This window comes from Silene latifolia, chromosome 10, assembly GCF_048544455.1.
Source record: "Silene latifolia isolate original U9 population chromosome 10, ASM4854445v1, whole genome shotgun sequence".
Taxonomy (NCBI): Eukaryota; Viridiplantae; Streptophyta; class Magnoliopsida; order Caryophyllales; family Caryophyllaceae; genus Silene; species Silene latifolia.
Genome location: NC_133535.1, coordinates 98,080,914 through 98,097,948, shown reverse-complemented (window position 1 = coordinate 98,097,948; position 17,035 = coordinate 98,080,914). Strand labels below are relative to the sequence as shown.

General features: G+C 36.9%; 2 protein-coding genes across 3 annotated transcripts; both read right to left on the bottom strand.

Annotated features, from left to right (window-relative positions):
* Positions 1–3,552: 3,552 nt before the first annotated feature.
* On the bottom strand, positions 3,553–6,607 carry LOC141609087 (uncharacterized). 2 transcript variants are annotated; one of them, XM_074428306.1, is made up of 7 exons: positions 6,352–6,607; positions 5,899–6,212; positions 4,635–4,820; positions 4,428–4,534; positions 4,252–4,323; positions 4,039–4,137; positions 3,553–3,928 (listed from the first exon to the last, which is right to left on the bottom strand). In XM_074428306.1, the coding sequence occupies exons 1-4, from the start codon at positions 6,571–6,573 to the stop codon at positions 4,444–4,446; spliced, it is 813 nt and encodes a 270-aa protein (XP_074284407.1). In that variant the 5' UTR covers positions 6,574–6,607; the 3' UTR covers positions 3,553–3,928; positions 4,039–4,137; positions 4,252–4,323; positions 4,428–4,443. The 2 variants fall into 2 exon arrangements, 1 of the variants encoding a protein (XP_074284407.1); XR_012527197.1 differs by lacking the exons at positions 5,899–6,212; positions 6,352–6,607 and adding an exon at positions 5,483–5,607.
* A 4,143-nt stretch (positions 6,608–10,750) lies between these two features.
* LOC141607949 (uncharacterized) lies at positions 10,751–13,195 on the bottom strand. Its single transcript, XM_074427298.1, has 3 exons — positions 12,377–13,195; positions 11,135–12,274; positions 10,751–10,990 (listed from the first exon to the last, which is right to left on the bottom strand). Exons 1-3 carry the CDS (start codon positions 13,193–13,195, stop codon positions 10,751–10,753), a joined length of 2,199 nt encoding a protein of 732 aa, XP_074283399.1.
* Positions 13,196–17,035: the final 3,840 nt, after the last annotated feature.

The window sequence follows — 17,035 nt, the reverse complement described above, 5'->3', positions numbered from 1 at the left end:
TGAAGGAGCTAGGAGTAGCTACCAATGAAGCTTGGCTTTTATTATTGTCTTTATTTTAATGTTATGAATTTTAGAACTATTTTGATTTCCGTGTTCGACATGGAAATAGTTGATCCTTTCTAAACAATCGTTGTATTTTGGATTATGGTGACTTGGTTTGCAACCCAAGTCACCCCTTTTATTGTATTTGTTTGTTCTAAAAATTCGTCTTTTTATGCTTGTACATAGAAACATATGATCATCTACTTAAAGTGATCCAATTGACAACTATAATGATGGGATTCATTATATGTCCACAAGCTTAAGGCTAGTGTATGATCAATTATAAAGTGATGTTGAGTGGATGAACTCTTCTAAAGGAATGTCAATTACCAAGTACACTCATCAAATCTAAAATCTATTAGTCAATCTATGAGATAGTCCTCCTTCTACTTCAAAATCATTATTTGTGTCTCATAAGCTATCTTTAAATATCTAGTGTATTTATTCTAAAGATAGAGTGGGAGAAAAATCAAGACACAAAGAATACAAAGAATAATTTGTATGCTTGAGTAAATGAGATCTACGAAAGAAAGAATGATTTGTATACCTAAATAGATTGTTGATGTGACCATTATTTGCGCACATTTATTCCCCTAATTGAGCCTATTTTGCATACTATTATAACATTCTATGGCCATTTTATCCGTCAAAACCTTCCTTTTTGCTTTTCTATCGCATTTCATATGTTTTGTAGGAAAGAAGATAATAAGGCGGAAATTACCGTCTTTCGTGCGTATTCGGAAGCTATTTGACGATATTTGATGGACTAGTATGAAGAGGAAGCGAGAACTAAAGACCAATCCCACAAGAATAAAATGGAAGTGAAGGAAAGGGAAGAATGGAAGAGAAAACGAGACTGCACTCCAACCCGTGCGGATTCTCTAGAAATCGGCCGTCCCCAAACCACAGAAGACGTGCGTCTTCACCCAAATCCGCCCGTCTTCCCCTGCTACAATCCGCCCGTCCCGACACCAATATGCCCGGATTCCAGTCCAGCACAAATCCGTTTCTTCAAGCTTCAAAGAAAGATGCCCTTCCTTCGAAAAATACCGGCGTCTCCCTGCTCAAATCTCAGAAGTGTAATTACTAGTTTAGCCCTTAGTTAACCCTAATGCATCCACCTAATTTCTACTATAAATACCCCACTTGTAAGTAATCAAGAGGCGGGGATATCATCAAGCTCTCTTATTAGAAAATACTTCTTTAGATTAGATTAGGAGTAGATTAGAATAGATTACTCTATAATCTTTCCACAAATTACACATTAATCTCTCCTTAATTATTGTTCAAGTTTATTATTCAAGCTTATTATTGGGTAATTGAAGATTATTGGGTTATTATTGGGAGATTGACAACCTTCCATCAATCAATCAAGTTTCTTCTATTATTCTTTGCTTTATTATTTGGATCATCTCAAGTTTGGTATAATTCCTTTACTCTTTAATCTTTATTGTTCATTTCTTCATTCTATTATCATGTTTATACTTGTTGTGATGATTGACAACCTTGCTAGCATGTTTACCATGATAATGAGTGAGTAGTTTCTTTAGCTAGGATTAGTGGGTAATTAAGGGAAACCAACATGGGATTGATTAATGCTTAATCTAATATGTTCACATGATTAAATTGCTTGATTGTTGTGATGTCAACTTTATGCACATGTTATGTTTGATGAAATGTTAAGTCTATGAATCCTTGCATTTTTACCATCTCTTATCTACTCAACTTGACTTGTAAGATATAAACCAACTCGAGTCTTGTTAGACCATGCATAGAAGTTTATTAGGAGGAAAGTAAGTCGACTTGTAGGTGTTGTACAATCTAATCGATTCGGCTCCGGGACCCAACTCTTCCTAAGAACCGTAAGACATAAACCAACTCGGTTCCTCCACAACATTAATTGCTTGCAACCTTGTAAACATGTTTGTATGATCAACACCATGAATCCCCTATGACCCCATGATATCCTAGCACTTTTAATCAATTGTTTACATCTTTCCCTTTATTGCTTGTTTTACTTTATTGCTTTTATTAGTCTAGAACACAACTATAAACCCAATCAAATTGTGACACTAGCATAAATTGAGATAGATAGAATTAGAACCCAAAGCACACCGTCCCATGGATCGACCTCGACTTACCGCTAACTAGTTGTTTGTTGAGTATTATAAATGTGTTTGATTGGATGTGACCCGACGACATCACCAATCAAAATGGCGCCGTTGCCAGGGATGGTGCTATGTGATTAAGTTCTTACTTGTTTGTCTATTTTGATTTTGCTTTCACCTTGAGGAACTTGTTCCTCAAAAATTGTTCTTACCGTTTTTGTGTAGTTTCCATGCTTGTAGTTGTTTCCTTGTCTTAGCTATGATGGCTCAAGACTTTACATATGGAGTATGTGGTGGATCTTTTGAGTATGACTATGGGTATGGGGAGTTTGAGGAGCAAGTCAACACAAACCTACCTTATTATTCGTAAAATGAAAATCCTAACTACTACTCCAACTTTTCCCACCAAAATCACCACATCCAATATCCACAACAACCACCCACCCAAAACTCACTTTACAACCAATTCCAAATGCCACAATACAACCACTTTCACACCTACCCACAATAAGAAAATAAGCCCATTCAAAATGTGATCCTCCAAATGATGGGAGATCAACAAAACTTATTCAAACAAATGCTAGAGGAGAGTCAAAAGAGGGATAATGTTCTTCAAGGCATTATTGCCCAAGGTGAGGAATTGGAGATTCAAATTGCCCAATTGAAAGAATCCCAAGCAACCACTCCTTACCACCCTTTGGACATTGAGCATGAATGCGAATTTGAAATAGTAACTTTTGATATGGAAAATGAGAAATGGGAAGAGCCAATCTCCTTGAGCTCTTGTGAATATTAAAGTGTGGTTTTTGATGAAGAAGACATGAGGTTGAGTAAGCCAAATACTATTAGCCTTTATGAGTATGAGAGTGTATCATTTGAAGTGGATGTTGAGGTGTTGGTGAAAAGGAGTGAAGCCCCCATTTATGATTCATTTGAAGATAGCTATGATGATCAATCACTACTACAAAAACAGACAAAGAGGATGGTTGAAAACCGTCCTAAAACCTTAAAACAACCGTCCTTATTTCACCCGTCCTCGTTGACTACGATGACGGTTGACAAAAAGTCAAACCGTCTTGTTTGGGTTTTCAGAAGAGGACGGTTGGTGCCTGGAACCGTCTTCTTTTGCATTTTTATGGAGGACGGTTGGTGCCTGGAACCGTCTTCTTTTGCATTTTTATGGAGGACAGTCCTTAGTCTCAACCGTCTTGTTTTAAAGTCATGGCGCGAATAAATTTGGTGCCAACTTCATGACGCTTTGTCATAGAACCGTCTTTACATATTTTTAAAAAAATTAATTTAGCGCCAATTTTTGAATGAAAACCGCCCAATTTTTTGCGCCAATTTATGAATACAACCGCTTTTTTTTTGGCGCCAAGTTATAAAATCAAATCCATGGTCATTTACAACTAAAAATGTGAAATAAAAATTGTTTCATTCATACGCTATACGACAATAGCCGTATAGCTTAAATATTTCCTCCTACATTTCAGAAAATCCAACAAATCTTACATTTATTCTCTAAATCCAACAGAACGGAATAAGTTTGAACCTCTAAAATACGAACTATCGACAATAAGTTTATCCCAAGCACTAACAAGAGTTTTTCCATCCACACACCACACTTTTAAGCTACCTAGATAACATCAAAGTGTTAGCATACTTTAAACGTTGCCATCAAATACTTCCGCCTTAAACTGCAATGCATATGTTGCCCAAATGTCCCGCACCTCGTCAATTTGCTGAACTGAATATATCTTTGGGGCTTTAAACATGAACTACATAAAACCAAAAAACACAATTATAATTATTTACATATCAACACGTGTAATTTATATAAAACGACGAAATAATTATTGAAACCAAAGAAACAAATTAAAGGACGTACACTTGGAATAATATTAATATATCGTCCTCTGATGATTTCCAACATATATCGGCAGACATAATATCCACATAATACACTTCCAAAGGGCTGCGTAGGACACTAAAATAGAAATCATGTCAACTACATTCTACAACTTATAAACAACAAATCCATAACAATGAAACATAGACTATATAATTTTGGAGATAACAATATTATAAGTTCAAGAGGTACCTTTATTATTTTCCATTCAAGCTCTTTTTTTGACATTTCTCAGGATCCATAGAGTTTATCTTCGTAATTGCCCTGCGTTAAATATATATTAGCTTAATTATATTTATTTTATGAAAATAAATGTAAATCTACGAGATAATTACAATTTCTTAAATCGTATCCATCTTTGAACTTACATATTAATTGTATCTTTCAAAAATTCACGAGGCTCTCGAGTTCCGTAGGATCACACCAATATACTACACTATCCTTTGGATTAATGGGTGCCAACATCCAATGATTACTACAATTTATAAAATTAACAATCAGCATCGCATTAATAAGTAGCATCAAACCGGAATAATATAATTAATAGTAGCTCGTATGAAAAAAAAGATACATACCCTTCAAAGTATGGAGCAAAAACAAGCTTTCGACCCCTTTCACAACCCGTACATGTCATAGCCTTAACAATATAGTCCGACCGATCATCTTCATTTTCAAAACTAGCGAACTTGGACAATGATGTGGGGCACAAGAATCCATATGAGGTTGTACATTGAATACTCACTACTAGTTCAGTTAAATACCTATTAAAATTAAATAAGCGCAAATATCAAAATATATACGGAGTAACTTTTAAATTAATGTCTCATTTGTGATTACCCATACCCATTACATATTTGAATTTGGGAATAATAAGCTAAAACGTTTTCAGTATTATAGTTGTGCGTTGTTAATTATTAGTCTCATATCTTTGAAGGTTAACACTTCCAACATCTAATTTATGTGAACATTTGTGTTAAAAGCGTAACTAACAAAAACCTTATTATATTGAGTAATTTATACTCTGTAACAATTATTTGTAAGGAAAATATGTCTATATAATTCTATAATTTCATCCACGATAATTATATACAAGTCTATTAGATATTAGATGGTAAGTACTATTAGGTAGTGTTTGGGAACTTACATTTCATTTCAAATTGTTCATTTGAAATAAATATTTTGAAATCATGAAATCAAAATCCAATTCAACCGTTTAGATAGACTGTGATTTCAGATTCTGTATTTATGAAACCCAAATTATCACAGAAAAATCCTAATTTTCAAAATCCTAATTTTCAAAATCCTAATTTTCTAAGGTAAGAACCCTAATTTTCCAAAAATTATCACAGAAAAACAATAAATCTTGCCTCCCAAATCCCCGGACATGAATAAAACAACTGAAGAGTACAATAATCATAGATACCTGACAGATTTGCGGTTTAAATATCATGAAATCAAATGTCAAAGAACGATTAAGCACGAAATCGAAAACTCTCGACAATAATCAAATTGAAATTCTGCACAATCAATTGATGACCATTGTACTGCACAACTAAGAATTTGGTACAGCATAAATATGAAGGTAGGATTGGATTAGGTAGGATTAAGGATAATAGTGGGTGGATATTGATGAGCAGGGGAGATTGAGCTACTATATCAACACCCAATTATTCTTACACTCGATCAAAACCTTAAAAAACTCGGGTGCCAAGGGAAAATAAGCCTCGGGCTCACGAGAAGTGAGCTGACAAAACACCCCAACAGCACACATATTTTGTTGATCAAACCTCATGAACAAAGCAATGTGTATAAAACGTATTCAAAGATTAGAAATCAAACCTCATGAACAAAGCAATGTGAGAGGCACTTATCTCTTCTTCATCACACCAATGAATAAGGTCTTCATAGCTAAGCATGCATTTCTGTTCACGATGTAGTACATGCTCTTCTATATCCACATTGATCATCGTTGCACTTGTCTTTAACACACGAGCCTCATTTGCCAACTTCTTCAACGACATGGTTCTCCACTTTTGCCTGAACTCAAGACTAACTTTTACGCCAAGAAAACGTGATGTTGTTGGGTCTAAAGGCTTAGTCTTTGGTTGTGTAGAATTGGTTGATTCATGTGCCTCTTCTTCTCGTGCATTTTTCTTCAAAAACGATAAAAAGAAAGATAAATAGAAACCACTACAATTTTCCATATTTTTCAAGGGAGAGTTTTATGCATACATGCCTCTCTAGCGTGGAAAATATTTAAGGTTGAATATTAAGGTCAGCAATTAACATTACCTCATTAGGACTATGAATATTACTTTGTGGCCATTGAACAAATGAGCTCTTAGCATCATTTAGTATCTCCAAGTCGCCAACGGGCACCGGTAACAAAGCATTTTCGGACCCATTGTACACTTTCTTGATTGTGACTTTTTTACAACCATCACGTAAGGAGGCGCCGTGAACGGAAACAAACTCCCCATTACGTGACATGTATACCAACGCTGAAGCAACCATCTTTATCGGTTTTCCTGGCAATGATAATATACAACTTTTCCAAGCCTACACAATTCAAATTAATCATAATTTCAAGTATGTCAAATTAATCATAATTTCAAGTATGTCACTCTCTCTGAGCTCAAATCATGTAAGCTAACTTTGATATCAGTCTTTCAGAGCAAACAAATTCAAAATTCAAATCACCAAATACATAAATATGATATAGTGGGTGAGATTATAATTTGACTACCTCTAGTGGTGATGTAGAAAAGTTCCGAATGGTGGCCACTGGAGTACGGAAAACCTCATCAGAGAGTGGCTCCTCAGTAGACGTACGATATGGCTCACTTGGTTTCTCCTTATGAGATGGCTCGTCATCAGGTGACTCCTCTCTAGCTTGTGACTCCTCTGTAGCTTGTGACTGAGACCCCTCCATAGATGCATAGTTTCCTTGTGTACTCTTAGTCATCGCGTCTAAGAAACGAGCTAATACTTCTTCACTTGGTCGCTCACTGTTTGCGAACTTCACCAACATCATTTGAGTTTCCTTCAGTTGCTCTTCCAAAGTACTTATCTACATAAGAAAAAATTTGAATAATAAATCAACTTCCTATTGAACACTTCTCCAACTTTTCTCCAACTCTTGAATTCATTAGCTAATGATATAATATAAGTTACCTTTTCCTTCAACTGTGTTGGAGTCGGGTTTTTGGGAGCTTTCCCAAAATATTCTTTTATGCCTATGCCATTAGGAACTCCTCGAACACGACCAGGATGTTCGGCCTTGCCAAGTGCCTTAGCGAGTATATCTTCTCGTCCCTGGGGAACAAATACACCTGCCTTCACGTCTTTGTTTATTGCTTCCTGCACCAATTCATATAAAATAAAGTAATTGTGTACAAAATTAGCTATATGTATATTAGTTTCAACATTTCAAATGTCATACTAACTTACAATTTTTTTTTCCACTTCTTTAACATAATCAGTCATATCTCCATTCTCAGACTTGTGAGCCCTTAGCCAAACTAAATATCGATCAACTGTCTCCAATGGGCATCCCTTTGCGGCAAAGTCTGCTTTCTATAAAAAAACATTGAACTTAACTTGGCTAAAATATCAAATAATTGTGAATAAGAAAAGTTAAATCAATTAAAAGTTAACTTACGACTTTCTTCTCAACTCCCCGATATCCTCCTCGAGAACCATGGTATTGTGCTTGCCTTTGAGCTGCATTCTTCTTGTTTTTCTCACTAATGGCCTGTTTACATTATATAATCATCAATTTGGAGCAACAAAAACAGCAATGTACATCATCAATTTAGGCTGTTTTGTATCCGTTTATAAAAAAAAAAAAAAAAAAAAAAAAAAGAAAAAAAAACAACTTCCAGGGCCAACTGCAGGTACGCAATGAAGACACCCTAATCGTTAAAAGTCACAAATGCTGGCTATCACTGTGCACTACTAAGTGACTTAGTATCTCATAAATATCTTTGATATATCAACTCAGGCATAAAATCCGTCAAATGAGAAAATTATGGGCAGACAGAGGAGTTATGACAAATTAACCATAAAAACCGTAGAAACCCAGAATACCAAATATTATGTTTCCCATTAATTACCAAATCAGATACAAATTAAATAACACTAAAATTTGTTCCGTAACTTCATCGTTAAACACTTTCCGCTAATTCATATGAATAGAAGAAGATGAAGGAGGTTTAAGGTAGATGATGGTCATATGAATAATGGGGTTTTTGCCTCCTATTTTAACTTATGTGCTCTGGTTCCTCTTAACATTTATGACCCGGTTCAGCGTACAAGTTCCAGTCGTCCTGCCGGTGTTAAATTGCAAACACCACAGCAAATCATGACTAATTTATCAAGTATTTGAAAGCTAGATAGGCTACTCTGACCATGTTCACGTCGCAACTGTTTTTTTTTTTTGACAGATAGCACAGCTATTGAAATCAAGCTTTTACTTGGTGATTTTGGGACTGAGTCCTCAACCCCGTATTCTGCAGTATTACTTGAACAGCATAACGTGGAGACATGGACCAAAATGTCAGAAATTTATAAATGTAGTGCTCACTGATCAGAGAATATTCAAATAAAACTTTATGGGTTGTCACTTGTCAGGGATTTCAAAACTTGTCATCACATTCTACTTGTCAGGTTTGGAGTATTGTCATTAAATTACCTTAAATGCATCAGTAGTATGGGAGGCCACAAATGAATTCCATTCATCTTGTGTTATCTGTTTCCACAAGGTCGGTGGTGTCCTCCGGATAGCTCCTGTCTCCTCATCATATAACCACTCACAGACTAACTTACTCTTCCACTTTCTCCATAACTCTCCTGCCTTACCAAGACACCAATCTTCACGTTCCTTTCTAACTGTGAATGCCCCCTACATTGTCAAAGTAAAACAAAAACAAAAACAGATATTGAGAAAAAAAAATCCTTTGTATAAGAAAACATAATTGATAATAAAAAGTAAGTAATTTTCTACATACTGTGATCATATCTAACATATCTCGTTTTGTCGGCTGCTCCACATCGTCCCATTTTTCAACCGTGCAGCTAACATGTCCCCGAACAGTAATCCCAATCCAACTACTGAACTTAGCAGCCCAATCTCCAGTCGGCAAATTCAGCTCACTATCCCATTCTAACTTAATTGGGTCCTCATCTCTAATAGCTTTTGTTGCTAACTTCAGGACTGATCGACCCCTCTCAGAACGCTTCCCTCTCTTTTTCGTACCCTCGTTAGATTGGTCAGAGTTGTATTTTCTCTTACTTGTCTTTCTCTTTGGCGTTGTCATTGATCAACCTGCACATAAATTTTTACAATTAGTATTCGTAAATCACAAATACACCGCTTCTCTTTACAAAATAGACAATTGGTGCCAATATAATCTGGGAGCAAAGAAGAAAAGGAAAAAATGCAGGACCAAGTTCTACAGATAAAAAAGGAAATCAGATGAAAAAGATGACTATCCAGTGAAAGTGAATGAGAAGGATGTGTTTCGTGTTGCTTTCTAATTTGTTCTGTACTCAAAACATGCATGGTAGAGTTGTTTACTCAAACATCAACATAATAAATTACTTAAATAAAATAATGAAATACACGATAAATATAAACGAGAAGGATGTGTGTAGCATTGCTTTCTAATTATTTCTTTGATATACCTTACATTTAAGCAAAAAACTAAATAACAAAATGAATTACTTAAATAAAATAATGAAATAAATAGTAAACATAAATTTGACTATGTTTACTCAAACATCATCACGGGGACGTTTTTTTGAATTGCTTTCACCGTCAATCCATATCCCCTCATTGTGATCATCACGCGCGTATAAACTCGAGGGGTTAACAATATCAGCGTCATCGAACTGTGATAACTGATGATCAAAGCCCTCAAATACAACATCTTCATCACAAGTATCCACTGCACGCCTACCCCGTACAGATAAAACAACAGACCAATTTTTGTCCGCCGGATCTGTTACATAGAACACTTGTTTTGCTTGACTGGCTAATATGAAAGGGTCTTCCTTATGACCGACTTTACCAAGATTCACCAACGTGAATCCTAATTCATCCTTGCGAACACCATTATTACTTTCAATCCACTTGCAACCAAATATAGGAATTTCAAATTCTCTGTAATTCAACTCCCAAATCTCCTCAATAACTCCGTAGTAATGCATTTTACTCAAAATTGGATTTTTATCTTTCGAACTAGCAAAGTACATTGCTTCTGCTTCTACACTAACCCCACTATTTTGCATTGTGCTCATGTCATCTTGCTTACGAGTGTAAAACGTACAACCATTAATGGCATAACCGGTATAAGAAGAGGCGGAAATATCTGGCCCATAACAAAGTCTTTTTAATCTGGAAGAGATAGCTTCTGGACATTCTTGCAAGTCTTGAATGACTCGACCCTTAAACCAAACTCTAAAAGTCTTATTGTGCTCACTTGCAATCCACTTCTGGGTTTTATTTCGATGATTATCCCTTAAGAACGCCATGTGTTCTTCGATGTATGGTTGTACCTCATCCTCGTTGTGAAGGACATATGTATGTGCAATATGCCACTTCTCTGTTGTCATATCTTGACAAACATGACCTCTAAGCCCTTTCCCCATCATCCACTCACTATGCCGACTCTTAGGAACCCCAAGTAATTCAAAGATCGATAAGTGAGTATAAAAAAAAAGAAAGTGCTTCGTCAATAATTGCACGCTCAGCAATACACCCTTCAGGCCTATATCGGTTAGAAGTATAGGACTTGTACACTTTCATCAATCTTTCAAACGGATATTGATACCTCAAATAAACTGGCCCAAGATATCTAATCTCTCTAACCAAGTGTACAGTTAGATGAATCATGATCGTGAAAAAGGAAGGAGGAAAATACATTTCAAACTGACAAAGAGATAAAACAATTAGTTTTTGCAAGGAGTCCAACTCTGAAGGATCAATTACTTTGTTGCATATGGCATTGAAAAAAAAACAGAACCTACTTATAGCGAATCGAACCTTTTTAGGTAAAATGGAACGAATAGCTACAGGTAGTAATTGTTGCATCAAAGCATGAGAGTCATGAGACTTTAAACCAGTAAGCTTGAGATCTCGCATTGATACGAGGTTACTTATATTCGAAGAATATCCCTCTGGCACTTTAACACCATGTAAGCACTGACAAAACTCTATTTTCTCCTTTTTTGAAAGAGTGTGAGCAGCCGGAGGCAAATAAGCACGTGTTCCCTTCTCTTGCGGTGCTAACTCAGGCCTAATTTTCATATCCATCATATCTTTCCTAGCCGCCTTGTTGTCTTTCGACTTATTTGGAACATTGAGAAGAGTGTTGATGATATTATCACATACATTCTTCTCAATATGCATAACATCTAAGGAGTGTCTTATAGAGAGGTCACGCCAATAAGGAAGTTTCTCAAAAAGGGGACTCATCTTCTTATAACCACGAGATGCCAATTTGGAACATTTCTTCCCATATGTAATCTGAATATCTTTTACCTTTTCATATACTTCATGCCCGGTTAATATCTTAGGAGGTGGACGATGTTCGGCTTTTCCATTGAACGCTTTTTGTTGCCTACGATATGAATGATCCTCATCTAAAAACCTACGATATCCTAAGTAGGCTTGCTTTCGAGAATATGTCAAATAGCAAGAATCTACATCTTCACCACACAAAGGGCATGCCTCTTTCCCATGTACGGTATGCCCACATAGATTGCCATATGCAGGAAAGTCAGATATAGTGCACAATAACATTGCTTTTAAATTGAATACGCTATTCTGGTAGGCATCAAAAACTTCTATCCCTTTATCCCATAATATTCTCAAATCGTCAAGAAGAGGAGCTAAATAGACATCTATATCATTACCAGGTTCCTTGGGCCCAGAAATCAACAAGGACAACATCAAATATTTTCGTTTCATGCATAAATATGGAGGTAAGTTGTAAATAGCTAAAAGCACCGGCCAAGTACTATGTTGACTACTCAAACTTCCATAAGGATTCATCCCGTCGGTTGATAATGCAAGACGAAGATTTCTGGGTTCTTTGCCAAACTCCGGGTACTTAGAATCAATGAACTTCCACTCTAACCCATCAGACGGGTGTCTCAACTTCCCATCATTAGCTTTGGCAGTTTTATGCCACGTCAATAGCTTCGCATCTTCCTTATTCGCAAAAAGGCGTATCAACCTTGGAATTATTGGAAAATACCACAAAACTTTTGCCGGGATACCCTCCTTCTTTTTATACCGCTACTCTTTACAAACTGGACAGTGAGTGCATGTCTCATATTCTTTGCGATAAAGTATACAATCGTTGGGACAGGCATGAATCTTTTCATATTTCATACCAATTCCCCGAAGTATCTTCTTTGCCGCATATGTGCGATTGGGAAGAACATTATCTTCGGGAAGCATGTCTTTCAACAATTCTAGGAGGTCATTAAAACTCTTGTCGCTCCACCCATTTTTCGCTTTCAAATTATATAACTTAACAATTGACGCCAATTTTGTGTATTTTTTGCAACTCTTATACAAGGGCATCTCAGAATCTTTTAACTTCTCTAATACAACACTTATCTCATCCAAATTATTTTCATCAAGGTCGTCATCATCATCTATAATGTCTTCATCAACATTCACAGACGAGTTTTCTTCTTCCTCATTGTCTCCACAAAAATCTCCCCATATATTTTCAAAGTTATCATCAGACTCATCAACCGACTCCGAATTCATACCTAAACCCGAATCTTCTAGTGCATCAGAATCATTTTCAATTAAATTGAAACATGTTTCTTTCTCTATCCCACTAAATTCGAGATTTATATCTTCTCCCATTCCTCCTTTTATGGTTCTAGATTCTCCGTGAAAAGTCCAGCATCTATATTTTGGATTAAAATTTCTCTTCTGTAAATGAATTTGTACATCTGACAAGCTCATATACTTCATATTAAGACACATATCACAAGGGCACGCCATACTAGATGTGTTTGTCACATTCTCTCTAACAAAGGCATAAAATTCAGCTAACCCGACGTCATACTCTGGGTCACCTTTTTTCACAGCAAACATCCAAGTACGAGCCATCTTAACGAAAATATACTACATAAAATAAATATTATGAAAATATGAGTATTTACAAGCTAAAATTATTAGTGCGGACAAAAATAAGTGTAGATAATATTCCATATAAATAAGTGTAGAAAATATTCCATATTAGACGAAATAAAGAAATTTTTGAAAAGCTAAAATAAAAGTTCACAAAACTGTAGCTGCAAAGTATCGAATGTGAGACTACATGCAGAGTTATCCTCAATATTGCCAAGCGAACCACTATGCCATATGTAGATGAATGATAGAGTTATTAATGTTTAATACTTATTAGTCTGCTAAGTTTCGCCCGGGACCTGGGCCGTCCAGGCGTAGCTTCACCTCTGTTACTTATATCAATTCCTCGAGTTTTAGGAGTATTATTGTAGTGAAGGATGCTATTCTCAAATCCATGGGCTCGGCTATTGCTACAGCAGAGCTAATGGCTAGCTGGACAGATAAGGGGAAGTTCAGTGTGCAAGCTGCCTAGTTGCCTATGGCTGGTTTATGACCAAATACCCTGTGTTACTTAGTATCAATGCCATTAACCATATAGATGTTCTGCCTAAGCATGGCATCATTGCCACTATGGCTATACAAAAGAAACTGACAACTGTAGACTCCCTTCAAGCAAAAGGCCAACTGTAGATATGTATGACCACCTTGTGATAAACAGAATGATGGTAGATTATGAGGTTCGGTATTGTCACGGTGAATCACGGTCCACTAATGTTTTTGAAATAGACACAAATAATATTGATTAGCCTATCTATGGTCATGACAAGGTCAATAATGAGTGTAATGAGGACACCATGAGATTACTACCAGACATTATAAGAGCTTTCAAATTGACCCAAAGTATTGTGGAAGGTGGTATGGTTCAAGAAAGTAACAGTACACTAAATGATAATCGGGAGGGGTTAGAGAGGCCTAATGTTGTTGTTAAGGCTGAAATTGAAAAATTCAATACGTTTATTAAAGATGTTAGTTGAGAGCTTTATCCTCGATGTAAAAAGTTTAACTAATAGCTAGCCCTATATGGATGTCACAGGTATTTTGGGAAGTTGATCTCAGTAGGTTTCTAATAATATCTGTACATGGGTTTCTTGTTTATTATGGGACTTGGTGAAACTCATCCAATGTGTTTGTCCGGTTAAGTTACTGATAGTTACGCACCAAGAATAATACGAGTCAACATAACTGCTCCTGTACATGCCACAGTTGATAGATGATTCTGGTTTCTCTTATATTGTTCTTATATCATTGTCGTGCCATAAAACTAGTTACATTAAGAGAATAACCTCACCCTTCCAGCAATTTATTTCTAACCTTCTACCCAAGGCACATCAATAATCTAACAATTTTTCATAATAAGGGTCTATCTCATGATAATCTAACTACAAAACCGTCTTACGAAGGTGCGTACAGTAAAAAAGCTTAATAAATTCAGCAAAATCAACAATTACACTGATAAGCACAAACAAATTAACGGGATTGGAGATAAGCACAAACAAATTAGCGAAAAAATGAAGCAGCTAGCAAAATAAGTACTACATGTAAATACGAAATCAACAATTATTCAGATAAGTACAAGCAGATTAACGAATTATCAGGAGTTCAATGAAGAATATGTATACAAAATTGATTTCATTGTTCAATTATGATATTTAAGAAATCAATTTGTACTAAGTAAAAACGATTGATCAGGTACTAAAGAAGCGTATGACAGTTGACACAAACCTCTGTAAGGCAATGAACGACTGGCAGTGATCGGTGGTACGGTGTTGCGTTAGGGCGATGATGTCGTGGCAGTGGTTTGCGAGGCGCTGGTGGTAGCGTCAGAGATGAACGGCAGACTTTGGTGGTGGTTTATGTTTTAGGGTATAAGCGCAGGGGGGATTGCGTTTATTATTTTGTTTGAATTGAATGAGAAGGGATGGAGTAAGCCCAGTAAGGCGGTGGAATTTGGAGCATTACGAAAACAAAAGAAGACGGTCCAATAAAACAACCGTCTTGTATATTAATAAGAAGACGGTTTTATTGACCAACCGTCCTTGTTATGTTTATAACGAGGACGGTTGTCTCTATTAACCGTCCTAAGTATGTATTCAATATTGGCGCCAAATTTTTTGACTGATATAAGACGGTTCCGTGTCCAACCGTACTCTAAGGGGCGTCCTCTTTGAGTAAAATTGTAGTAGTGAATTCGTGCTTTACAAGAACTCGTGGGATAAGGGAGCGGAGATTCGTGAGGTTACTCTCCTTGAGGAGCCTATTCTTGAGACATTTGAGATACCTTATCATGAAGAAGAAGAATGCCCCTTCCCTATTGCCCGTAGAGATTGCTTTACGCCCATCATGGAGCCAATGATCATTGAAGAGGATATGGTAGACCTTCTTCAAAAGGCCAAAGTATCATACAAGAGCTACTTGGTGAAAAAGCTCAAAGAGAAAATTGCTCGTGAAGCCACTTGTGAAGATTTGGCACCCACGGTGACAACTCCTAAGGTATCCGATCATCAATGTTATGAGAATTCTCCTTCTACTATGGAAGGATTGAAAAATCAAAATGCTATCATCGTCACCGAGATTGAAGAAGAAGAAGTTGGTAAGTGGAAGTCTACGGATGGAAATGAACCACACTTCATGCCTAGTGTTGACAAGAATCATGGGCTTGTTCGTTGGAAGCATTGGGAAAGCTCTAATGCCAAGGACAAAGCAAGAAAAAGAACATTCTACAAGCTTCCTTGGCCAAATTTCATATTCAAGTTGAGCAACCCATACTTATGCTTATTTGGAGCTTGTTCACAAGCTTTTGATCTCTTATTAAGAGCCTTGAGCTCTATGGATAAGAACTTCTACGATTTGAACTAGTTTGGTGGAGTCCTATCTCAAACCACCATTTGTAAGATATTTCTTGGAACCTTTTACTTTGTGTAATATTGTACGTTATTGCATTTGCATTTAATTTCTTGCATGAGAGTGGTGAGAGAGAGAGAGTCATCTTACATTTTTAATGAGCAAATTTCAGAAAAAGATAAGGAGGAATAGAAAATCGGTGAAAGGGTATGTTATTGCAAGGAAACGAAAAGAAAAAGAAGAAAAGGGAGCTGAAGACGCCCGGATTTAGAGGAAGACGCCCGTCAGGACCCACGTCAAAGGAATGGTTGGCGCTGTAGCAGAAGACGGGCGGATTCAACACAAGACGCCCGTCCTGGTAAAAGACGTTCGTATTCTTCATGGGACGCCCGTCCCGTGGGTCATCTAAAACAAAATCTTGCGCTGCACCAGAAGACGGGCGGATTTAATCCAAGACGCCCGTCCCGACCAAGACGCCTGTCCCAAAGCCCAAGCCGTCCGTCTTTTTCCTGCTCTCAACCTGGAAAAATCCCTGCATTAGAATCCGCCCGGATTCAAGCCAAAACGCCCGTCTCCCATTACTAAAAGACGCCCGTCCCGAAGAGAATCCGCCCGGATTGTCCCTCTTTTCTCGGATAAACCCGACAGGGCCTACCCTTATCCGCTCGGATTCCCCCTTTCTTCTATATAACCACGCCCTTTCTCCCTCATTTCTTCACCTTATCAAACCCTAAAACACTCATCTCCATCCTCAAAATCACACCCCCCATCAAAAACACTCCTCACACCCGCATCAAAATGGCACCATTGATGAACCTCAAGGGAAAGGCTAAGAAATTTGTTGAATCCACCGGAAAGAAAAGCAAGGGATCATCCTCTTCAATGCCACGGGAGGTAGTGCTACCAAGGAACTCCCAACCCATAATGAGGGGAGGAATTGAACAACTTGACTACTTCCAAGAGGTGCTATTTGAATCC